The following is a 25,209-nucleotide window of genomic DNA, read 5'->3' on the forward strand; positions in this document are numbered from 1 at the left end:
AAAAAAATAATTGCGATCCTCGTTTTCAAAATATTGTTGCCAACATAATGTAAACACAGTCCGATATAATTAAAGTTTGCAAGCGGTTGCGGTTTTGTATCAAAATTGAAAAAGGTCTTTTGGGAAAACATTTGCAAATGTCGTTTGAAATAATTATTTCATTTGAAAACGAGGCCTGCAATGTTGTTGATTTATCACAAGAAATGTGTATTGTCACCAAAGAATTGAATCTACTAGAATCAAGGTTGAAATATGTTAAGATTTATTGGAATTTCAATGTTATTCAGAATTTAAAATCCAGTCGAGAATGGCGATTTCAGCGTTGCCAATTTACTTCATTGGATGATTGCGGATTGGTTTGGTGGCTTCTAGGCCCTTTCAGCCTTATTGGAATATTTTTGAGCTTTTGGACTCTACATTCACTAAGCAAATTACATCACTTTTTGAATTTGAAAATCTTGAAATCTTGCGAGTTTATGTATTTGCACTTTTGAGGACAGAAGTGACTCAATCGATTTGAAAAAAAACCCGCAATTCTGACCCGAAAAAATCGAGGACGGTAAAAGTGCTGATTTTCCGTCGTCCTCAGTCAGTCAGGATGTACACAAAGGCCCTTGCACAGAATGACGAATTGAATATTATTAAGGACTGCATCACGAACTGATACCTGTCAGAAAACAGGCAGTTATTCAAACAAATTTTAGAATCCGCAACTGTACGGTAGATTTTTTTTCATTTGTATTTTCTAATTTTTCGTATATACAGTAGGGGTCATGCATAGTGTACTGTGTTCACCTTCAGCTCTTTTTTTCTGTCTCTGGCATTTTAATTTCTAAATCCTTTCATACCCCTAGCCTTGGCTAGAAATTTTCGTAATTTTCCAGCTCTCGAATCTTTGCTAGTTATTTTAAATCTTTGCAGCCTTTGGGTTTTGCTTGTTTAATTTTTATTTTTACAAAAACGAAATTATATTTTAAAACTTATAAAATAGATAGATTTTTACTATTATATACCAGATTTTTGGTGATAAAAGAGATGAGAAAAAAAACAAATATGAATACGTCGCAGAAAAACATAAATATAAACTCATTATTATGATCATTATTGCAGATTATTACCTTTCCTCGTCTTTTTCCAAAGCAATTTCTTCGCTCTTCCCTTGTTCACCAAACAACGTCATTTTCAACTCAGAGTCGGTCCCAGCTCCTTTTTCATCCCCAGTGTAAATGGTAACTTGGTATGGAGTTTCTAGAAAGATATTTCATCAAACGATCACAAATATAGGTGTTGTTACAATACCACAGTACGCAGTACTTTTGTGTTTAACTTAAACTTGATTTTCTCAACCTCTGGCCTTATTAAGATGCTCTTTATAAGGTGAACCCTATCAGATATGAATGATTGGTTAATTTGGGACCCTTTCCAAACGAAAAATTTTTTCCCTGAAATGTGGCAAAAATGGCTAGAAGTAGACGAAAAATTGAAAGATTTTTTAATTTCTACCCTGAAAATTGTCCAAAATAACCAAAAGTCGACCCTGTCAGATATCTTCAGAGCCTAAAAAGAGGGACCCTGACCAGCGGTACAACCCCGTACCCAATTTTGTCTAAAGTACACAATACTGTACTAAATATCATATTTAGCCAGCGTCACATTTCAAAACATTCGAATCGCGCTGTTGATGACCAGAATCGAAAACAATATGGCGGACTAATCTCTAAAACTGGACACACTTCCTTTTATACGGGACATGGGAGTCCCGACCCAGTCAAATGTGATAGACCCACAAAGTGATAAAAAATCTCATGGCGGTATAGATAGATAGGTTTATCTACTTACTCGGCTTGTATTCAATCTCTTTATGTTCATCGACAGAGAAAATGCGACTAGTCTTGCCGTCTTCCTTATCTTTGCCAAGCCAACAGTCTAACGGGATGAAATAACGTCGGCCGGTTGTCGGAACGTCAATCTCAATGTGCTTGACGTACCATGAATCTTTAGCTTGATAACCATCGTGTCCAAACTGGAAGAAAGGATCAAAGATGTTGTTCGGTAGGTATTAATAGACTGCCAAGGAAGAATACTTTGATATTTTGTTAGAAGGTCTTAAGTAATTCCTGTATAGTGCAAATACAGTCAAATCTTTCTACAGTGGAACCTCTGATTAGCGGACACCATCGGGGAAAGGGGTTAGTGTCCGCTAATTAGAAGTGTCCGCCTTTTAGAAACTTTTGATCTCGGAGCTCCAATTTTGAAATTAGGCCATCCCAGGGTGTCGAAAATACAAAATTGGGGTCTAAAGTACTTATCTGCAGACCTAGGCCATAGAAGAGCTCGAGTGACTGGCAAGAGGTTAAATCGAGGTGGTAGGTACGGACTTGAAGTACCAGTGATTTATGATTTCTTTGGCCCACCTAAATTCGTTGAATGGGTCAAGGGAAAACTGGAAATTTGTAGAAATAATTTGAATAATAAGACTAATAAGTGCTTGAAATAAAAATATCTAAAAATATTTTTTTCGATTTTGGACGTCTCTGACCCGTTTGATATTCAATGTCCGCTAATTGGAGAGCTAAAATAGGGGTTTTGGCCATTCCGTGCGAAAAGATTTGTCCGCTAATCAGAGGGTCCGCTAATTGAGTGTCCGCCTTTTAGAAACTTTTTTATGAGGATTTGACTAGGAAACGGCCGGGGAAAATGAAATTGTCCGCTAATCAGAGGTGTCCGCCTTTTAGAGTGTCCGTTAATTAGAGGTTTTACTGTAGTTCCAATCTCTCTCATTCGAACACGACCTATTATATTGGTCCCCTCAGCTGAAAGGTGATTTAAAATACTTTCTGAAATTCGAATCTTTCTCTTTAATTCGAAGAAAAGTTTTGGTCCCCTGAAGATCGAATTAGAGAGAGTCAACTGGCGTATGGTTTCAAACAAAGATCTCACCTCAATCTTCTTGATGTCTCCAACGTCTGGACTTTCAACGGAGAACGTCTCCACTGAACCAGCCTCGAATTTCTCTTTACCGATCAAGTCTAGATCAATTTGGTCTGATGCAGCCTCTGTTCCAATAAAGACTATGAATGCACTAGCCTGAGTCTCGTGTTCAGATTTATCGCCTGTGCTGATACGAACTGTGTATGGTATGGCTAGAGTAGAGAAACAAATTTAAAACATTCATACTCAGGTGAAATACTCAGGTAAGGTCATCAAATACGGAAAAGAAGCATGTTCAAAAGCAGCCTTACTCTATTTCTTGAATAAGTTTTCACCATGTTAGTTTTTTTTTGCAATTTCAAAAATATAAGTTTTGATTTAAAACATACTATCTTATGAATTAGCAATTTTTTCTGATCTGATCATTCTTTGAATCCAGACTACACTATCAGACTATAGAGGCTTTAAACGAACCATGGTCAAATTCAAGTTAAATTTGGAAAAACAAATCCGTCCGGAAAACTCGAACTCAAATCCTTTACAAACAGATCATTCCCAGATTGTGGCACACAACGTTGTTTCAACGTTCATCTAACGTTATATGGACGTTGTGAACGTTAAATAAACGTTGAAAAAACGTTGTGTGCCAGCTGGGTTGTGAAAGAGTTGTTAAGACCAATAACCTAACCCATTTCAGTGGTGATAAATTTTGCTCACGATATCAATTGAAAGAATGCCTCGCAGAGAGGGGCCACATTTTATAAAAGCATAAGAGAATAAGGCTTCGATGGACGATTATTTCTACTTACTTTCCATCACACTTGTCAATGAAGTTCTTGATGCCGCTTTCTTTAACTTCCCTTTCACCTCATTCTCAAAAACTTTATCCGCTGTTGTACTTCTCACCGATGCTTTGCGAGACAAAGATGGACTCGATCGCCCGGATTTTGTTGTCATAACACTAGTCAAACTGTTGCTACTGGCGCCAAGATGTCGCGAGTCGGCTAGTGACATGGTAGACATACTGGAACGCATGGAGTTTTGATCACCCTTTTTTAGAAGAGAAAATGAATTAAGAATCAATATGAGTGCCATTAATGGGCTATTTTAGAAATAGTCTGTACCCCCTATGTTGAGAAGGTGTGACGTCCAGGGTGATCTGGAAAGTAAAAAATTCAGGGGGTCTGGTTTTTTTGAGTGTAATAATCCAGGGTGGCTAGTAAAATGAGATGGAAAATCCAGGATGGTCAGTAAAACGAGGTCGAAAAAAAAACCACAGAGGGGTCACCTTTGCCAAATAAGACCTCCTCAACATGGGGGGGTACGATTTTCATGGAAAAGCACAATACAATGAATACCTGTGATAATAAGCAGATTAGGCCTCAAAAATACTGTTAATAATAGCGGATCTTCATCTCTCGAATCATCCATTTTGATCATTTTTTGACACACTGACAAAAGCCAAATCTCACACCCTAGTCCTGATGGTACTGGCAGAGGTCCATTTTTGTTTTATAGATATTTAGTTTTTAGTTTGTGCATAAGTCACTCTACTATTTTGACTTTTTTCAATTCAAGTGCACAAAATTTCGCGAATGGTTTGACTCGCGAATTTTTCTGACCGCAAAAATTTCTGACATTTAATTACTACTTATCCTACCGTGTATCCTTTCTCATAAAGCGTCCTCTTAATCTTGCCGTCTTCTTTCTTCTTTGCCAACCATCTCTCACAAGAGAAAATGAAATTCCGTCCCTCACTCACGTCTTCGATCTCTACCCGGTCAAGATACCAATCGGAACCAAGGTTACTGTTGTCATGTCGGATCATGATTTTACGGACGTACCCTAAGTCTGCAGCTTCTATTGTAAAGATATCCTCCTACAAAATAAAAATAGATGGACGTTTTTTTATAAGAACGCATCCAAAAGTTTTAAAGCATTCGAATGTTCTTAACTTTTTAAATTTTAAGTCTAACAAGTGATACTTTTATGGACCTACCTGGTTATGCATTTGACACATATATAATTGATATCTACGTGAGTGCATGGAGGTAATAAAAATATAGATGGAGATAACACTCCTACTATTCTATTGTATTGTATCGTTGATAGCAAACTGTTGCTTTGTTGCTTTGGGAAAAAGCCATTAATTTTGCTTTCGCTCATGGGAATACTTGAGTCGAAGATAATTTGAATAAAATCACGCTACATTTTTAATTTGTTCATTGTGTGATGACAGTTTTGTTTATAAAACATAAGAAAACCTTGCAAGAATAAGCACAGAACATCGAATTTAAAATGTTCGCTGCTCAGGGAATCCTCGGCAATTTTTGTAAATTTTTACATATTTACTAATGCCAATCTTTCAACTATATTCTATCAAAATTTTGAGGCAGCTGCTATTTTAGATCTAAAGGTATTTATAGCATGAAGGTAATAAAGATATAGATGGAGAGTCAATGCCTTTTGTTCTATTCTGATTTATCATCGGAAGCAAACAGCTGTTTGGTTGCTTTGGGAATAAGATGATTAGTTTTGGGTATACTCGTGGGAATATTTAAGTTCATAAAAAACTGAATAAAAAGATGTTGGATTTTTAACAACTCTATTGTGAGATAATAACTTTGTTGATCAAAATAAGAAAAAGGTTGCCGTAACAAGCACAAAATCCTATATTTCTAAGGGTCCCCTCTCATAAAATCATCGATAAATTTCAAAAAGAATTCTATATTACGATTAGGTAACCTTTTAATTAATCATGCATCAGAATTTGAAAACCCCCTCCCTTTTAGACGTAAAGATTTTTAATGAAGAAATTTTCAAGGAAAATGTGCTAAAACTCTCAAAATTAGCACAGTGTTTGCCCAAAAATACATCGATATGAAATCATAGAACTTTTGTAACCTGACTTTGAGAAAATTATTTTTGTATCGTGTTTGAACAAGAACTTTTTGCATAATAAGTTTACTTCAATCAGGATAACATTCTCACTTCTGTTCTTATAAATTTACATTTCGGATTTTTTTGCTTCCAATGATGGTACATCAAAAAAAAGCCGCTTTGAATAGATTTATAAAAGATTTCAACGATCATTTAGGTCATTACCGAGACGTTTTCTCTCCATCTATATCTTTATTACCTTCATGTTTATAGCAAAGAACCTTCCACAAACAACAAAGAATTCGCAAAATTTGAAGAAGTTTACCTCTCGAAAGTTTCCCGATAAAATAAAAACTTCTTTTTAAAACTATAAAGAAATTATTACTCGAAAAAAATTCGCATTTTACCTAAAAATACGAGGTTTCGTTGGACAGAATAACTTTACTTTAGTTCTTATAATCTATATCTTGACTGATTTTTGCTATCAAGGATTGGTAATCAAAGGAGGCCGATTTGAAAGAAATTTCTAAAGAGTTTTATGACTTCTCTGGCTATTTCAGAAAAGTTGTTACTCCATCTATTTTTTATTACCTCTATGGTGAGTGTGACCATAAAACAATCATTCAGAACACAAATAGTGACGATCTATTAAAATTAGTCGTTTGTTTCTTATAAAAAAACGTTTAGAAACCAAAATTTCATGCTCTTGAAATATTCTTTCATATTCAAGACTTCGTGAGCAAAAAAACATATCTCATCAAAAAATTCAGTAATTTTAAGAACATTGATGTATGCTTATTAATAGTGATTCTTATAGATAAAGATGCGTTTTTTGAGCTGAAAAATTCTTTTACAAAAATCTGCTTGAGCCATCTTTTACCTACTTTCATGCAAAAAGTCAGAAAAAAACAATGATCCAATATTTCACAAAGTCCAAAAAACCCTTTTTTAGCCGTTTTTTAGCTGAATTTACCTCAAAAATGTTTTGTCAAAAAACGAGCTCCGTCACATTCGAGGGTTTATAGTTATGCATCTTTGTGCAAAAAATCATAAAGAATGAAAGAACCAATCTCGAGAAAAGCTAATACCTAAGTAATTGATAATGTGCTTATAAAAAATATTGAATTTGGCTAGTTTTTCTATAAAAACACGCCAAGCAACCAAAAGTTCATGTCTAAACACACATATTCTTTAAAAGATAGCCCTCATGAGCAATAAAAACATCTATCTCATAAAAAAATTTGAGTAATTTGACTAAGAACATTGATGTATGCTTATTAATAGTGATTCTTATAGATAAACATGCGTTTTTTGAGCCAACAAATCTTTTTTGCAAAAATCTGCTTCAGCCATCTTTTACCATGATGGTACCCTACTTTCAAGCAAAAAATCAGAAAAAATTAATGATCCAATTTTTCACAAAGTCCAAAAAACCCGTTTTTTATCCGTTTTTTGGCCAAAATTTGCCCAAAAAATTTCTTTTTCGAAAATCGGGCTCCGTCACATTTTGGCCACTACCATTTTGTACCTTTGTACCAAAAATCAAAAGATTCCTATGATTCAATCTTGAGAAAAGTTGGTAACAGACGGACGGACGAACAAACACAGGTAAATTTATGGGACCTCCACCGGGGTAGGTCCAAAAATGTTCTTAACATGTTCTTATTTTCACCATCTTGTGAGTAACTTTGTCCATTTTCCTAAGGAATCGGGTGTTTTAAAGCCCACAAAGCCTTTGTTCTTATATAGTTTGTTTTTATAAAAAACGTGTATTACAACTCTTTAGTCTTTCCTATACAGTTAGTACGAAAAAGCTGAATACATTTGATATGAAGAAAATTTTCACACTAAAAGAGACTTTTTATGCTCTAAGACACTGGTTATTGAATTCTTTAGCTAGACACATAGCATGTTTTGAGAGTGAGCTGCCTGCAAAAATGTCAAATTTTTGCTTCAGGTATATAGTACATGCTAGAGTTTTGATCCAAACCTAAGAATACTGTAAGAATATTTCAAGAAAATTTTCCCCAAAAAGATTTTCAATTTCAATGGCACGAATGAAAAATAATTCAAATACTCACATGGCCTTTTTCAAATTTATCGCGATACGTTTCACTTTTGGTCAGCGGTCTTTCACCAGTGTCACCATTTTCACCATATAAGGTAATAAAGACGTTCGCATCCGTCCCAGACCCCTTGAGTTCTCCAGTGAAGACGCAGATCTTGTAGTTGTGCACTGTGTGAAAAACAGAAGGAAAAAGTTAAAAAGTTTTTTTTCTACTCTCTCCTTTCCTATTAGATTCCTCTTTTCTTATACTAAACAAAAACTCTCAAAAGTTCTTAAAAGTCACTCAAAATAAGAAAATCAAAAATTAACTCCCTCAAAGGATTACAAATTCATGAAATGTGGACTAAAATTTAAAAATTTGTCGTAAATTTTGGGGAAATAGTCTCTCTGATAGACAGAAACCCCCACCCCCGGGAGCTAAATCCTCAAAAGAATACTGACAGAAATTACAATTTATTATCTTACTTTGCAATGCATCAACACGATGTTCGGTCACGGCAAGTTTTCCATCTTTGTCTACAGCCTCTTGAGATATCTTACTTGGTACCAGTTCCCTAAAATTAAAAAAAACAACAGAAATAACGGAGGAGAACTTAGACTTAGTTTGGACGATAAAGTATCTGCACTGCCTTGTATTTGCCGAAGATCAATTGTTTAAAGTCAATGCAATGCCATTACTTGAAGGGGACTCTTTCTAAGCAAATATATTTGAAACGTGCCAATTTCCTTCCGAACTTTTTTATTAAATGGGGTAAAGCAGAAAGTCGGCATTAGGTGTCAATCAAACATTAGGGAACTGAAAAGGATATGGAAGAATAGACAGGAATTATAAAACCATAAGGCAAGTAAAGTTGTTTTAAAAAATACAGTTAGCTCTCGTTAATTCGAACTCCGACATGAAAACTAATTTGTTCGAACAATAGAAAGACTGGAATTATAGAAAGTATTTTACCAGGGTTTGGCATACAGGAAAACTGGGAGCCGGGAGCCGGGAGTCGGGAGGCTGAAATCGAAAGTGGGAGGCGGGAGGCTGAAAACGAAAGTGGGAGGCGGGAGGCTAAAATCGAAAGTGGGAGGCGGGAGGCGGGAGGCTGAAAACGAAAGTGGGAGGCGGGAGGCTAAAATCGAAAGTGGGAGGCGGGAGGCTGAAAACGAAAGTGGGAGGCGGGAGGCTAAAATCGAAAGTGGGAGGCGGGAGGCTGAAAACGAACGTGGGAGGCGGGAGGCTGAAAACAAAAGTGAGAGGCTCATTTATAAGGCCACGCACAAACGTTTTTGGTCAAGGGATAGGTAACAAAGAGCTAAGAAAAATCAGATCATTTATTTTTTATAAACACACACAATCCATAAAAAAAATATTTCAAATAGTATGTTTTGAAACCAAGTGTTTTCTCCGTTCTCTCTTTTTTCCTTTAATCCTAGGAAGCGTTTCTCTTTATAAAAATAATTTTACATAAGAATATAGCAAGCTTTGTTTCGAAACTGCTGATGCAAGATTTAATTACAAAAAAATATAACATGATAGTTTTCGAGTGTTATATATATTTAGTGCAATCGGCTCTTGCATGTTGGAAATAATCTAAAATCATTTCTTTAAGAAGTCAATACCTTGACAGGGTAAAATTATACAAGTCATGGCAAAATAAAGGCCTCATCGTAATCATTGTTCACTACTACCTGCGTGGCCGAGTGGATAAGTCGATGAAACGGCAACGAAAGCGTAATAATTTTAGAGAGTTCAAATCCTATACGGTGCGACGAAAATTGTGTTATTTTGTCTGTTTTGTCAACATTGATCAAACTTTTTCTGGTTTTATGAGCTCTTGTTGATATTTTTGAAAATTTCCGTTAAAATTTTAAGAAACAAAAATTGAAGGGGGGGGGGGGGTAGTCAGGCAAATTGAGGTATGTTTTCCAATTTATCAGAAATGCACTGTAAGGGTGGAAATTTCAGCAAATCTGGGAAAAATTACTGCTGGAAAAATCTGGATTGCGCGAAAATCTTGATTTTTTTGCTCTAAAAGAGTTTAAAATTTGAAAAAATGCATTTTAAGGGTATGAATTTCACCGATTTTTTTCTGCACTGTAAGGGTGCGATTCTAAACAATTTTCGGCCTTTCGTCTTTTCGTTTTCAGCCTATCCCCTTCGATTTCAGCCTCCTGACTCCCGCCTCCCAACTTTCGTTTTCAGCCTCCCGCCTCCCACTTTCGTTCTCAGCCTCCCACCTCCCACTTTCAATTTCAGCCTCCCGCCTCCCACTTTCAATTTCAGCCTCCCGCCTCCCAATTTCAGCCTCCCACCTCCCACTTTCGTTTTCAGCCTCCCGCCTCGCGCCTCCCACTTTCGATTTCAGCCTCCCGACTCCCGGCTCCCGGTTCAGCCTCCCGCTTCCCGGCTCCCAGTTTTCCTGTATGCCCAGGGTTTTCTATCAACGGGAGCTGAGAATAAGTTCGAATTATCGAAAGAATCGAAAGATAGAAGTTCGAATTAGTAAAAGTTTACTGTACCTGACAATAGCTCCGTCATCTTCATTTTTAGCAAACCAACGATTGCATAAGAAGGTATGAGTCACACTTGAAGGTGCTCCCTCCTCAGTTTCCGACAGACGTCGTACTTCTACCTAAAATAAGTTAGTAGATGATGTTAGCCTCTGTTACATGAAAAGCGAGATGATACATTTTAAAATGTGCATTTTTTTGTTGTTTTTTGTAGTCAAGCAGAGAAAAATTTGTTTAATATATTTTTTTACAGTGTTGCTGATCTAAGATTAAGGTTTCATTCTTGTGAAAATTGACATCATAGCGCTATTCTACAAAAATTTCATTTTTTCTTCTTCATTTTTCTTCACTTCAACGAATTTCAAAAACCAACTAATTGAAAAAATATGCGCATTAAATGTATTTCCTACGATACCAAACTTTCTTTTATACGACAAATGCTTGAAAAGTTATGGTCAAAAGTAAAAACACTGCACATCTTTTTGACACAGACTCTACTCAGCTTTCGGACCATACTTAATATTTTTTATGACTAGTTTTGTATACCTTATCGAGATGCCAAGCTGCACCGAATCCTTTGTTGTCATGTCCAATGCGTATCTTTTCGATTTGTTCACCAATGTTCGGAAGCTGAAATAGTAAATAAACGAATAAGACAGTTTCTTTTATTTTTTCTACACCTTAAAAAGGATAACATGTCAGCACTCTAAGATCCCGAATAAACGTCCCGGTTATTAATTTTCGACCACCCCATCCTTATCAGGACCACCCCTCCCCGTTTATCTATCTTTGAAAATATTATCGGCTATCACAAGCTAAATTGCTCTAAAAAGTCTGGCTTTAGAATATAATTACGTTATTTTGGGGGGTTTTCCGACACCCGGCGATGGCGTTCCCCCTGTTTATTGATCCTGACTGACTGAGGACGACGTTAAACAAGCACTTTTACCGTCTTCGGTTTTCCCGAATAAATTAAGTCACTCTGCCGCTCTCAAAAGTGTAAATACATACATAAACTTGCTAAGATTCATGAGCGAATGGCATAAAGGATTTGGGAGTTTTGGTTAGAAGGCAGCACCTATGGTAATTATTTTTCAAAAGATCAAATACCATATACGGAAACAGTCTGATGCGAAAAAAAGTACCTCTCGAACAAAGACATCCATTGAAGCCCGATTGAAGCATTCTTTACGTTTCTTTTTCGTATCCGTCAGAATGAGTTCGTCCGTAGTGAGACCGCCTGATCCGTAAAGCGTGATAAAGATGTTGCTATCGCTTCCAGCGCCAGAGATATCGCTTGTATAAATAACAATCTCATATGGAACGTCTAAAAATGAACATCATGAGAATAATAAATAAATGATGGGCCTTTAAAAGAACTGGGCGACATATTAATTAAAATCAAATCACTCTATCTACAGTGTGTCCCAAAAGAAAGCGGACAATTTTTTTTATAAATTAAAATCCTCGAAACTCATTATATAAACTGAGCTTAGATTAATTGAAATAAGATTAGAATTCTCTGTTCAATCACTAGATATTCTATTCATGATTGCAAAAGTTTTTGAGATTGAGATATTAAGTAGCGTTTTACGTTTTTTGCTTAAAAACGCCTTAAAATGCTTAAATAAGCGTTTTTAAGCTTTGTATACAGGTCATAAAATTTAGCAGAAAACAAAAATTTGAGGATTTTACTTTTGTCCGCTTTCTTCGGGATACACTTAACTCTCGTAAATCGGATAAGGAGTTTCGCTATCCTACAGCTTCGTGCCTAATTTTCTGTCTACGACACTGGACCTAACCAATAACCAAATGAAATACAGGCAAAGGCTAGAGGAGAATCTCAAAAGTAGGTTTTAAAGTTATTTGTTTTCTACTGAACATGTGCGAGCCACGTGGTTAAAAAATGTCATGTTGAAAGTATCGTTTTCGGATACAAATTTTAAGGCCATACTTTCTCTTAAGCCTCGGAAAAGCTGAAAATTCGCCTCCAAACTTCGACTGTATTTCATTAGACCTCATTCCGCCACTAAGTCTAAGTCTAAGTCGATTCCGTTGCTTCGCCAACCGTGGCAATCTCGTAGACAAGCCAAGTGCACCACTTTCTTTATTTTATTGATGGAATCATAAAAAAGCGAACAAAGGGACTGGGTTCGAGTTTGCAACTGTTGCACTATTTACTATCTTAAAAATGATACCGTGGCACTATTCCTATTTTACAAATGAGAGGGACGAGAAAATGCATGCTTGAAAAATAATACCAATAACCAAATGAAATACAGCCAAAGGCTAGAGGAGAATCTCAAAAGTAGGTTTTAAAGTTATTTGTTTTCTACTGAACTTGTGCGAGCCACGTGGTTAAAAAATGTCATGTTGAAAGTATCGTTTTCGGATACAAATTTTAAGGCCATACTTTCTCTCAAGCCTCGGAAAAGCTGAAAATTTGCCTATAGCCTTCGACTCTATTTCATTAGACCTCATTCCACCACTAAGTCTAAGTCGATTCCGCTGCTTCGCCAACCGTGGCAATCTTGTAGACAAGCCACGTGCACCACTTTCTTTATTTTATTGATTAAAAAATGATTAAAGTGAGCGCGATCAGAATCACAAAAAGCGAACAAAGGGACTGGGTTCGAGTTTACATCTGTGGCACTATTCCTATTCAAAAATGAGACTGTGGCACTATCACATATTTCTGTAAAGCCCGAAGGGGTAGATGTCGTGCTTTAACATCTTCCAAGCAAAAAAAAGTGAATATCGCAAAAAAAATATTGCTGCTATTGTTTACGAAAACCTGCGAGGCTTCTTATTGGTCAAGCGCTGAAATTCTATTATAATGACACGTGACCTAGGTAGGATTTCCTACATGGCCACGACAAACTTTTCAGCCGAAGCACGGTATCTAGCCCTTCGAGCTTTATAAATCTATGGGCACTATTCCTACTTTACAAATGAGAGGGATGAGAAAATGCATGCTTGAAAAATAATACTCACGTTTTTCATAAACTTCTTCTCTATCATTCAACGGAAACAACTCCACTTCTAGCAAGCCATCATCTTTACCCTTATCCAGCCAACGTCCAGCAGGAAAAGTCCACTTTTTACCCACTGATGGTGCATCTATAACAACATTGTCTAAATACCATCCTGCGAAACCACCTTTGTTGTCATGGCCAATTCTAAGGAGAGAATGTTTTATTTGGGTCTGTTACAAAGATCACTCTCTGCATTTTGAACCATACGATATAAAAATCTTGGTAGATAGGTTTTTTTATCCTTGATAGACGGAATGATATACACGCCTTTTTTATAGGAACAATTTTATAAGGCTGAGAATAGGCTGAAACCTAAGAGCGAATTGAGAACAATCCTAAGCCTCGAAAACTTTCAGAATAAGATTGCTTAGAAAGTACAGATTTTAATAGATTTCAAACCCATTTTAAGTTTTTGAGTAAAGAAATTAAGCTTATCTTATATCAAGAATATCGTAAAAACATTTCAAGCCTGAAAATTAAAAAAAATTAAAAACAACCAGAATTTACTAATTCTTATAAAAAAGTGAATAGTTGACAAAGAATAACAAAACTGTAAGAACTTACTTGATCCTCTTCAAAGTACCAAGGTCAATAGCTTCCACAGTGAAAGTATCCGTTTGATTTCGTTCGAACTTGTCACTATTGGTTTTGGACGTTTTCAAAGCTACCATACCTACAAAATGGAGTTGGATAAAGCTCTATTTACACATACATTTTCCAAGTAGACAACTTAAATCGAATATCTTGCGAACCGATTTTCGTGGGAACTAATTTTCGCTTTTTGAAAATTAGAACCTGCGAATTACAATTTTGACCATTTTTTTTCAAAAAATTTGAAAAATCCCTAGAAAATGAAAGAAGTTTGTCCAAAAAAGGGCGAAATGCGATCATTTTGATTTTTTTTTTTCGACTGCGAAAATTAGTTTTCCGCTAAAATTAGTTCTATAAAGGTATGCAAATTCAAATCTAATATGTGAAATATTGTAACAAACTTGTTGAAATCTTCAATACGCACTATTGACATGTTGGAGTCCAATCGTCCTTTTGGCGAAAAACTTGTAAATTTCCAGAACGACTGGATTCATTTGATTGTGACAAACTTCTTTTTCAAATCACAATAGAGGTTTTTCATGATCTGTTTAGTTACGTAATGTCCGCCATTATAGAAGCAAACGTTCGAATATGTAAAGTGCAATTCGAACGTTTGCTTTCATAATGGCGGAAGTTACGTAATAAAACGTGAAAAACCTCAATAGGCAGCCAAACGTAAATCCGTTTCGGGCAACAAACAAATGACGTATTCATAAAGACAAACCTGAGTCGCCGTTTTCTCCAAATAGATAAACGTAGACGTTGGCGTCAGTTCCCGCTCCTTTGACGTCACCCGTGGCTACGTGGATGTTGTACGTGGTCTTCTCCGCTAAAACGTAGAGGAAAAGATAAATAAGTTTACGACAACAGACGAGGATGAATTATAGACAACCTTTTCTTAGCTGCCTATCTGCTTGTATTTCGAACCAATAAGATTCACCGTTCGAGTTCGAATTAGCGCAGACAAAAAAGTGAATATCGGAAAAAGTATTGTTGCTATTGTTCTCGAAAACCCGTGAAGCTTCTGATTGGTCAAGCACTGAAATTCTATTGTAATGTCACGTGACCTAGGTAGGATTTCCTACCTAAACACGACACATTTTTCAGCAATAGTACGCCACCTAGCCCTTCGGGCTTTATAAATCTATGTGTATGACCTAACTAGAAGAAGACCCACAACCTTGCGGTCCGTTGAGGAATGCTCTATCTTTATGATACGGTAGGAGAAGAGTAGATTACGAGGCACAACAAAGTTCGATAAGCAGTTTAGACAGCGATTCTCTTCTGGATATTTGAGGCCGAAATATTCACAGTAAGTTCAATCAAAAGATGATGTGTTGCCTATTTATAAGTAGAAAACTTTTCACGGAATCAGATTTGCATCTTTTTGATGCATTTTCAGACAACAAGTCATTCTTACAGTACATGATTTGTTGAGAAAGTCTTGGGTAAAAAAAAACACGAAATTCAGGAGAAAGTTTTGGTACATAAATTTCCTAACTCTCCCACTTTTCCCATCAAAAACTCAAAGTTTTGGTCAGAAAAAGTTGGAAAATTTGTAAAAATTGTAAAATACCTTCCCATTTTTCCCATCTCCAAAAAGCATCCTTGAATGTTGTGAAGATGTGAAAAATTGGAATTTTCCCAACTTTTGTCAGCAAGTTCCAGCCATTTTTGAAAACACAAAGTTTTGGGTATTTTGGTGGGAAAAATTGGAAAATGAGATCTATGATGTCATAATTATTCCAAACTCGTTTGAAAATTATGCGTATCATCCTCCAATAGCAATTGAATAAAGAACTTTGACTTTCGATTTCATGTAAGAATAAGTTATAACAGGCATAAATTACTAATTCCTAACCGTTTGAGAGTCAAAGATGAAGATAGATGCTTAGGCAGTTTGGATCAATCCAATATTTTTGAAATCATGGGAAATCCACCATTTTTACAAACATTTTTGAAAGTTTTGGTTTTGATAGTTGTAAACAGTTGTAAAAGTGTGAAAGCTTGGAAAAGTGGTAAGTTTTTTTCCCAAAACTTTCTCCTGATTTGTATATAAATTCGTGAAGTCATTGTAGTGGTGACTTACAAACAGGAAACGGTGTTCGAAAATATTCAAGATAAATTGGAAGGAGATTTCTTTTCATTCACCTTTCTGTTCAAGATCAATGTTATCACCAGCCACGGATGCAGAACGTTTCAAAGTTTGTTTGCGTTGTAGAGAACGTTGTCGTCGCCGTTCAAACTCTTGTTTATCAACGGCTACAAGTTCACGACTTAGTGCTCCGTCGTCTTCTGTCTTCGAAAGCCATCGATTGCAAGGGAAAATATATTCACTTCCGCTCTATGGAGAAAGAACATATTGCATGGTATAAAGTTGAACATCCGCAAGTTGTTTTAAAGGTTTTGTTTTTAAATAAGTATGTATCGTTTGATAACGGTGTCTCGTGCTTTTTTGTCCTAGCTTGTCTTTTAACATTTTTCAGTTAAAGGTTTTATTTTTATATAACTGTTCCGTTTCATACCAGACACATATTTCATATCAGGACCATTGAGTTTCAAGCCCGAAGGGCTAGAGGTCAATCTCCAAAGTTGCGCGGCCTTGAGCGACCCGCCTGGTTTTTACACAAATGACAGATTGAAACTAAAATTTACCGCTTAATTTTGAAAAATATATCACTCGAAAACAAAGGAATTGCTAGATTCAATCCGTCATCAAAAATACGGCGCATATTTTAAGGCTTCACTTTTTCTTGCCTAAGAAAGGTTAAAGATTGACCTCTAGCCCTTCGGGCTTGAAACTCAATGATCAGGACAGCGTATACCTATTGCTATATTGTGCTGATATAAGCAAAAAATGTTTTTCTTTTCCTCTTTCCTACCAATCTTGTACCACATCCGTGTCAATTCAGTGTGAAAAAGCTTGCGAATTAAAATTGATGAGTAAGCAAATGGAATCACTCTTATTAAAACCAAAACCTTTAAACGGTCTCACTTCTGGAATTCTTACTCTATCTGCTATAGATACAGGATAAGGATAATCTATAAATTGTTTTTCAATCTTTGCCACAAGGAAAATATACCTTGGTTTCCATGACAACAATTTTATCAAGATACCATGACGATTTGAGACCAGAATTATCGTGGCGGATTTTCACTTTGGTCACTTTCCCAAGGTCCATCGCTTCCACCTTGAACACATCTTCCTGTTAGATGGAAGAGAATCGAATTTTACGAAAATAGAAGCTAAAAGAGTATCAGCCTGTTTAAACGACTACAGCCGATTTATCCTCTATTTCCATCGACTTGTGAGTGATACGTAAAAAACCTGGGTAAATCGGTGTTCGGGAAAGACAGGACAGGTTAGTTACCTTTTTAGCTGGATTAGATTTTAGTTTAGGTTAGGTTAGAACCTTTTCTAGTCGAGTCTTTCTTTTTTTCGATTTTTTAAGAAGAGAGGGGCTAGACCCCTTCTACACTGTACATGAAAGGTCCACAAGAAAGTAAATGAAAACTAACCTGATTTCGCTCAAATTTATCAAAATGTGTTTCCGATTTTTTCAATTCTCGTTCGCCCGAGTCCCCTTTATCACCATATATGGTCATGAAGACATTGGAGTTCGTTCCAGACCCCCTGACGTCACCGGTGTGCACATGGACATCGTATTGTAAAGCTGAAAGAGAAAAGATTTGAGGAATTTAGTTTTTTCCGTCCGCGAAATTTTTTTACGATCCACATTTTGATCATTTCGGTAAGAGGCAAGGGGATAGGGATGGTCAAGATTGGAGGATAGAGGGTCAAGTAAGGGTACCAGCAGGATCGAGAGTTGTCCGACGGACGGAGGAATAGCTTTGAGTTCCCTCTTAAAAGAGTCAGGATGTCGCCTCAGATATCCATTCTTTTACACACTAGATAGGCTGACTGATTCCTAGTGAAAGTATGTCCAGTTTTAAAGTCGACAAGTCCACCATGCTGTTTTCTAACTGACGAACAATTTTCTAATTCACCTTAGATTTTCGAACGTTCAAATTTCATTCGAAACGCGCTGTTAGCGACCAGATTTGAATACAATATGGCAGACTAATCAACTTTAAAACTTGACAGCTTCCTTTTAGATGGAAGACCGATCCAGTTAAGTAGTTAGAGATCAGGGATGTCGCTACACAATTTGTGCAAAACATGATGAAATAGCAACCAAACTAATTTTCTTAAACATTCGAAATTTGTCAAGCTTTACTTGTTCGTACACTCACGTACATAAAAAAGTCTTCAATGTATCACAAAAGAAAACCTCGCCGACCGTTTCTGTCAAAAGTTTGAAGCCAAGAAAACAAAATGATATATTTGTTATGTTCGGAAGACATCGGTCGTTTTGGATCATTACGCATGGTCGTGGTAGAATAGAATCAAAATTAGTCTGTACAAACCTGTTAAAGTATTTCGTCTAGCCCGTGTTCCAGTGGAATCGTATGGAATGAGTTCTCGAATGATCTGACCATCGTCCTCACCTAAGTAAAACGAAATTTGTTTAGCTCTATAGTTTAGACGGTCGACATTCTGCCATGACTATTCTAATTGTTTGAGTAGGCGAAAAGTGAGCAAAAAGTAGGCAGTTAAAATCTTTGCTTGAAAAAGGTTGAAAAGAGACATTGCATTGACGTCAAAAGACTTTAGACAGCCAAATATCTGCCCACTTTAATTCACAATGAGAATGATATCACGATATGCACCACTGCAAGTGACGTATTGATTGATTTTACGTCACTTACAACTAATCAGCTGTTAGGTCCTTGATGTAATGCCAAAAGACATTGAAGTGATGCATATCATGAATAGGCAGGGCGAGAAGTGGACCGTGTAAACTAGAAGTTACTTATTTTCAAGCTTAGCACATAATGTTATCATCTTCTAAAAACAATTTAACAAACGTTCTACAAAACTTGAAAAATTCCATGCTAATAAACATCTATTGGGTCAAAGAATAACTTGCCGAGACCCAAATTCTGAGAAAAATGGAATAAAGCAGAATAAGATGCCTTAATAATGACTTGTTAGTGAGGGCTTTACTGAGAAATATTGCCCTAGGTTATAAGTAACGACCGAATGTGCAAAGCTTTATTTTCTTATAAAGTTCGTTCTTATAAAAAACGTGTAAAGCTTAAGCACACTGGGGTATTTAAGACAATAGAGCAAGTACGTCGGAAAACTGCGAAGGAGTGCATAGCTCGTTAAAAGACAATGAAATTACAAACCTCTTCCTCCGATAAGTTCGATATGGTCTAAAACTTATAACAATTAACAAAAACAAAAAACAAACCTTTAGCGAGCCATCGATTGCAGGGAAACAAAACATTACAATCATCTTCTTCTTCATTTTCTTTATCACTCACTTCTTCCTCGTCAATTGAAGATGATCTTTTCTTTTTCTTTTTCTTTTTTCGTTTCTCCTCTTTCGTCTCCCCATTCTGCTGGCTCATCTTCTTTGCAGGTGGTTTCAAACGATGGACAATAATCTTGAAATAAAGATGGCAGAACTCTTACAATTTATGCAAAAAAATGTATAAAGGTATCTAGCAAGTGGTTCGACTCACAAATAATACCCATAGGAAACAGAGTTAGATAGAAGCCTTCATTTTAGAAAGTTATTTTGATTCAATAGCGAGGTTAAGCAAGAAGCTATCTATTACGTACGGAATCTATTACGTGAGTTTTTAGACTGGATCCGAGGCGTTTTAGCCTGATTCCTAAAGCTTCACGGCATAGAGAAAAAAGAGGTTAAGCAAAAAAGGCGATCTATTACGTATGACGTAATGTTTATTTTTCCGTATCTCACTTTCGGCCCAAACTTAAAAAAATTTATTTTTCTTTCTTTCTTTTCTTTCTTTTACAGCTTTCTTGTTGGTGGTTTGGTCTATAAAATCCCCTTACTTTCAATCTTAATCTACTTAGTTTTTCCCAAGACAAATGTTTTCACAAAAATTACAACTAGACAAGCATACAGCATAGTCAGAGTTTTCTCTATATTACTTTTACTATTTTTATTCAACATTTTTATAAACAAAAAATATGTCTATGACTTGTCATTTCAATGAATTCTTAACATTGCAATAAAAATGTATAATTTCATAATTTCATTCCTAGTTTACATAGGTACCAATAAAAAATTACTGCTTTATTTATAAAGAAAAAAATAATCTGTAAGAGCATAGTGTACAGTCTGTCATCCTTATTTAGCTGCATTTCTATATGAATGCTTCACCATTACCTAGCACTGCCAATAAAAACACTCTTATAAAAAAGTGTGCAAACCAGGTCTCGAGTTTCATATCTGGCAGGTGTTCCTTCTTCTACTTCTTTGCATTCCAAGATATCAATATCACCCTTTTAAGAAGGGAGATGTCTCTTTAGAATCAAACCAAACTTTCTGGAACATTATAACATAATGTCCAAGAAGTTGAAGGATGACCAGTCAATAAAAATTTTTCAGTAAAGGATTGAGAACTTAATAAAGCAGTAGCGGTTGTCCAGAAGATAGAGCTTTATATAATTTTGGGGAACGGTTTGAAGTTCAGCGGTTACGTGACATCAGGTTTTTAGCAGGCTGATTTGTACGTACAATATAGTCTGATAGTTGACGATGAATGAAGAGCAGGAATTGAAACTCGTTACTTAGTTCATAGTTGTAGCACTTGAAATTGGAAAAATATATAAAGATTTCTTCCGTTTTGCTTCGGGTGGAGGGGTAAATTTCTTTAAGCTTGGCAGAGTGTCTTTTTCGTGTTTGTTGCTTTGTGGGTGGGTGACATTATAACTTTGGCTTCTTCGCACTTGATGGTGGCACCACAGAAACACTAAAAAACATGAAAAAGAAATATGGTTACATGCTGTTCGTTGTAAAGGTTACTTTGGATGTATTTGGGGACTTTGAGAGCATATAAAAAGCAAGATAAAAAAGAGAAGAAAAACAAACAGACAAAAGAACCAGAAAGAAGCTTTCTGTTTGTTTTGGTTTAATAAAAAAGTCAGCAAAGGTTATTTAATTACACTTACATCTTGACCTTCTTTTGAGCAATAAATTCTTTCACTTTGTTTGTATGCATCATAGTTTCCACAGATGAGATTCAAAAACTTTCTTCTGTCAGCTCAAACTTGTCAGAAGTCAAAAAAAATCTACCAAAGTTTCTTTTCTGTTTACATTTTTTTCGGGTGATTTTTGATCCTAAACGATTCAGCCCAATCTCCGTAAGGTAAATTTCCCTGGATCATGCTTATATCCTAATCGATATCTATTACGTGAGATTGGATAATTTCGCGCAATAGATCCACTCCCCAAACTATGACGTACAGGTCAAATTTCACGGGACAGAGTTAGCCTTGAGATTTGGGCGCTAGCCCGCGGAAAACTCACGTAATAGATTCCGTACGTAATAGATAGCTTCTTGCTTAACCTCGCTTATCACTATGGATTGATCTGAGGGTCAGTTGTGACAAAAATAGTAAATATTAAGAAAAATTAAATCACCGATAACACAACATTTGCAGTCACCGCCAGCAATATTTTTTTAGCTTGTGGATTCGAGCTTAGGTAATTAGGATACCTTTATTAGAAACGAGGAACAAATAAAATATAAAAAACATACGTCAGAAAATTTGACATTTTTAGGAAAAATTGTTGCTCCAAGCAATTTTCAATTTCGTTCATTTCTCACATTTCGTTCATTTCTCACATTTCGTTTGACTTGCCAGTGGTGAAAGTAAGGTTTTTCGGAAAATGAAAGTTTTGAAAGCAAATTTTGATGAGTCATACAGAATTTTACATACTTCACTGAGATTGAAATCCGTCTGAAACGGGGAAGAATTTCTAACACTTTTTTAACTTACTTTATCGAGGAACCAAGCAGCACCCATCCCTTTGTTATCGTGCCCAACGCGAAGTTTCGTAAGTGGTCCAATCTCCTCGCATTCCACCTAAAAATAAGCATACTTACAGGTAAAATTCAAATAAAACTCAAAAAAACGAAAAATAGTTGACTGGGACTGGACAAAGATACGATTTCCATCATTAAATTCAGCGGGCAAAAGTAGATAAATACAAGTATTATATTTCGTTTAAAAAATTGCAGCTTTCTAGTGAGCCATTATGACATAAGTGGTAAAGATGCAGCCAGAAATCTGAATAATTTTGATTCGCCGTTCAGTTCATAGAAGATAGCCAAGCCAGCTGGCCGTGGACCCCGTGAAAAGAATCGAAAGACTATCTAGAAGTCCTAGATTACTGGGTAATCCACGTCAAATATTGATGAAATCTACCTTAAATTTATCAATTTCCCCACGTTCAAAATTATCGGTTTTATTTCTGAGCCACATTTCTTCTGACTTCTTTTCTTTACCATACAAGACAACAAAAACGTTGGAATTGGTACCAGCACCTCGTACATCTCCTGTGTGTACTTCGATCTCATATGGTACTTCTGTTTAATAGAAAGTCAAAAAAGATTTCGTGAGGTTGGAAAAGGATTTCGTGAAGTTGGAAAAGGATTTCGTGAAGTTGGAAAAGGATTTCGTGAAGTTGGAAAAGGATTTCGTGAAGTTGGAAAAGGATTTCGTGAAGCTGGAAAAGGATTTCGTGAAGTTGGAAAAGGATTTCGTGAAGTTGGAAAAGGATTTCGTTAAAAGTTGTGAAAAGTCGTGTAAAGGTCCATAGGTTGGGATAATGTTTCTATTCGTATGATCATGATTATGACTTGTGGTAATTCTCTTAACCTTTGTTACCTTAAGTGTATATATTTTCACAGGTACTTACTTTTTGCGTGTATTTTGGCGAGTTTTTAGGTAAAATTTCGCTAAATTCAGTACTGTTTAAATTTTTCGAAGACACAAAATCGCGAAATTAAATATACGGGAAAATTTTCAAAATAGGCCAAAATCGCGAAATTTTAAAAGGAAAATATATACGGTTCTCTACTTAACAAGACTGAAGAACTAGTTTCTTATATAGAAAGATTCGAAAAATGGAATTTAAAAATGGCGGCGAGAGTACTGCATTTGACAAGAATGTGAGAATTTCGGTAAGTTTATTGATCTGGTGGCTGTCGGCGGATAGCTGGGAATGAGGGAATTTCCTTTTCTATTAGCGCTAGACCTGGAGAGGTTGAATGCTCAAGTGCAGCACCACACCTACTCAACTTACCGCCCAGATCAGATTACCGAATCTAAACTACTCATTCGCTGAATTGGCGATAGAGCCCATAAACCTTGGATTGCTAGGTGAATGCTCTACTAACTGAGCTACTTGCCACAAAACTTACTTGTGGTCAGTTCATTTTCTTCACTTGGATACAATTCTCTTTCAATCAATCCATCATCTTCATCTTCAGCTAGCCATCGATTACAAGCGAACTTCATCTGTTGGCCTTGTGATGGCACGTCTAAGATAATGGAATCTACAAACCACCCAGCACCCAGTCCTTTTCCGTCATGTCCAATTATAATCTTACTGACCTGAAAAAAGAGTCGCAATTTCGATTAAAGCAGACTCGCTCTAATTCGACCTTCAAAGGACCAAGAATTGGAGAAAGATTTGAATTACAAAGATAATTTTATACTAATTTCCAGCTGAGGGAAATTTGAAAAATTTTCGGATCCCCCCGTTTTTATTAGAACCCCCCGTTTATTACTTTTCTAGTTTTTTGTTTGAGTTGAAGTGTAAATCAGGCTTTTAAAAAGAAATTCAGAGCCCCCTTTCATTCGGGACCTTAAAGTACGTTTCCACTCTTTCATGGCTTTTGAACGCGGTTGCTGTTTACGCCAAATCGAATAAATACCAACTCGTTTGATTTCGTAATAACGAACGCCTAAGACATGTTTTAATCCGATTTCCCGAAATTTCCCGATTTTCTCACCTTTCCGATATCCATAGCTTCGAGTGTGAACATATCAGTTCGTCCACGCTCCCATTTATCTTTCGTATTGTCTGCTTGACGCAACTGTAATTTACCGGTATCCCCGATTTCCCCGAAAATCCGAATAAAGACATTAGCGTCTGTTCCAGCACCTCGGACATCGCCCGTTTTTACACGCACGTGGTATGACGTAGCTATAAGGAAAAATAATGAAATATAGCCAAGCTTTAGTCAACCTGCCTCACATTAACTAACATTCGAACATTGCTCTTGAAGGAAAATAAATATTTGACGTTATACCCCATTGGACATTGGAAAGATGATTTTTTGTGGATAAATTGAATTTCCGCAAAATTTGAAAATGAAGCTGAAATATGAAGAAAATCATACCAAATATCGCCAATTTCAGATGTTCAAATGTTTCAAATTTCAGATTATGCAAATCTTTCTTGGTTAAGAATTACAGCCCTTCGAAATGGGTCCACTTTGCCCACTTCTAGCCATTTCTGATATACTTTAGACTTTAGAGGGCTGTAACTGTTGAATAAGAATATGAAAAATACAAACGACGTTGAAGGAACATACTTTTGAGGAGAGTAGCAGTATCACCGACAGGTAATTCACGAATTATTTGACCATCATCCTCGTCTGAAGCAAGCCATCTAAAATGAAGCAATAAATATGTAAGTTAGAGTTGACATGTTACGTGTCCAGTAACCTAGAACTGTGGGACGGTATATTAATTGTTTTCACAGGGTTCAAAACTGGTTGTAAAGTTCAGTAATCTAGATTCGAACTGAAATATTGGTTCCCTCAGCTAGAAAGTGGTTTTAGTTAATCTCTGTAATTCGAAATTTTCTCTAATTCGAAGGAAATTTTTGGTCCCTTGAAGATCGAATTAGAGAGAGTCAACTGTATTCAACGTTTGTTGATATTTCGTTTGCCCTTACAACATTCTGAATAGATTTCTACCACTTTTTATTTTTATCCGAAGTTGTGAGGCTTGTGCATCAAACATAGCTAATGTAAGAAAGAAGAAGGCCAAAACATACCTCCCGCAGAGAAAAGGGAATTGTTTGCCATCTGTCGGATCACGAACAATAATTTTATCCAAGAACCATCCAGCGCCAGAGTTCTTCCCATCATGTCCGACTCTGATGGAAGTTAATTCGGACAGAGAAACTGCTTCTAAGATAAATTCGTCCACCTGCATAAGAAATGTGAAAAGATTAAAGTAAATTTTGGATCAGGTTCGATCAAGTCCTCGTAAACTAAACTTTACTACCATAAATTGAAGGTACT

The 25,209-nt window shown here is 36.2% G+C and overlaps 1 protein-coding gene across 1 annotated transcript in view; it reads right to left on the bottom strand.

The window, feature by feature from the left end:
* LOC136810724 (lipoxygenase homology domain-containing protein 1-like) overlaps positions 1-25,209 on the bottom strand; it is a 47,770-nt gene that overhangs the window by 10,520 nt on the left and 12,041 nt on the right. Inside the window, exons 17-40 of the mRNA XM_067067325.1 lie at positions 24,960-25,114; positions 24,493-24,569; positions 23,908-24,101; positions 23,314-23,506; positions 22,316-22,476; positions 21,887-21,973; positions 19,323-19,518; positions 18,433-18,513; positions 17,524-17,678; positions 17,088-17,210; positions 16,156-16,348; positions 14,729-14,833; positions 13,978-14,086; positions 13,373-13,557; positions 11,524-11,705; positions 10,925-11,008; positions 10,388-10,500; positions 8,345-8,433; positions 7,893-8,047; positions 4,592-4,810; positions 3,741-3,981; positions 2,941-3,143; positions 1,840-2,023; positions 1,119-1,248 (exon numbers count right to left, since the gene is read on the bottom strand). Of these exons, the coding sequence (XP_066923426.1) occupies positions 1,119-1,248; positions 1,840-2,023; positions 2,941-3,143; positions 3,741-3,981; positions 4,592-4,810; positions 7,893-8,047; positions 8,345-8,433; positions 10,388-10,500; positions 10,925-11,008; positions 11,524-11,705; positions 13,373-13,557; positions 13,978-14,086; positions 14,729-14,833; positions 16,156-16,348; positions 17,088-17,210; positions 17,524-17,678; positions 18,433-18,513; positions 19,323-19,518; positions 21,887-21,973; positions 22,316-22,476; positions 23,314-23,506; positions 23,908-24,101; positions 24,493-24,569; positions 24,960-25,114 (3,614 nt within the window). The remainder of the gene's footprint in view (positions 1-1,118; positions 1,249-1,839; positions 2,024-2,940; positions 3,144-3,740; positions 3,982-4,591; positions 4,811-7,892; positions 8,048-8,344; positions 8,434-10,387; positions 10,501-10,924; positions 11,009-11,523; positions 11,706-13,372; positions 13,558-13,977; positions 14,087-14,728; positions 14,834-16,155; positions 16,349-17,087; positions 17,211-17,523; positions 17,679-18,432; positions 18,514-19,322; positions 19,519-21,886; positions 21,974-22,315; positions 22,477-23,313; positions 23,507-23,907; positions 24,102-24,492; positions 24,570-24,959; positions 25,115-25,209) is intronic.

Source organism: Clytia hemisphaerica, unplaced genomic scaffold (assembly GCF_902728285.1).
Source record: "Clytia hemisphaerica strain Z4C2 unplaced genomic scaffold, Clytia hemisphaerica genome assembly, whole genome shotgun sequence".
NCBI lineage: Eukaryota > Metazoa > Cnidaria > Hydrozoa > Leptothecata > Clytiidae > Clytia > Clytia hemisphaerica.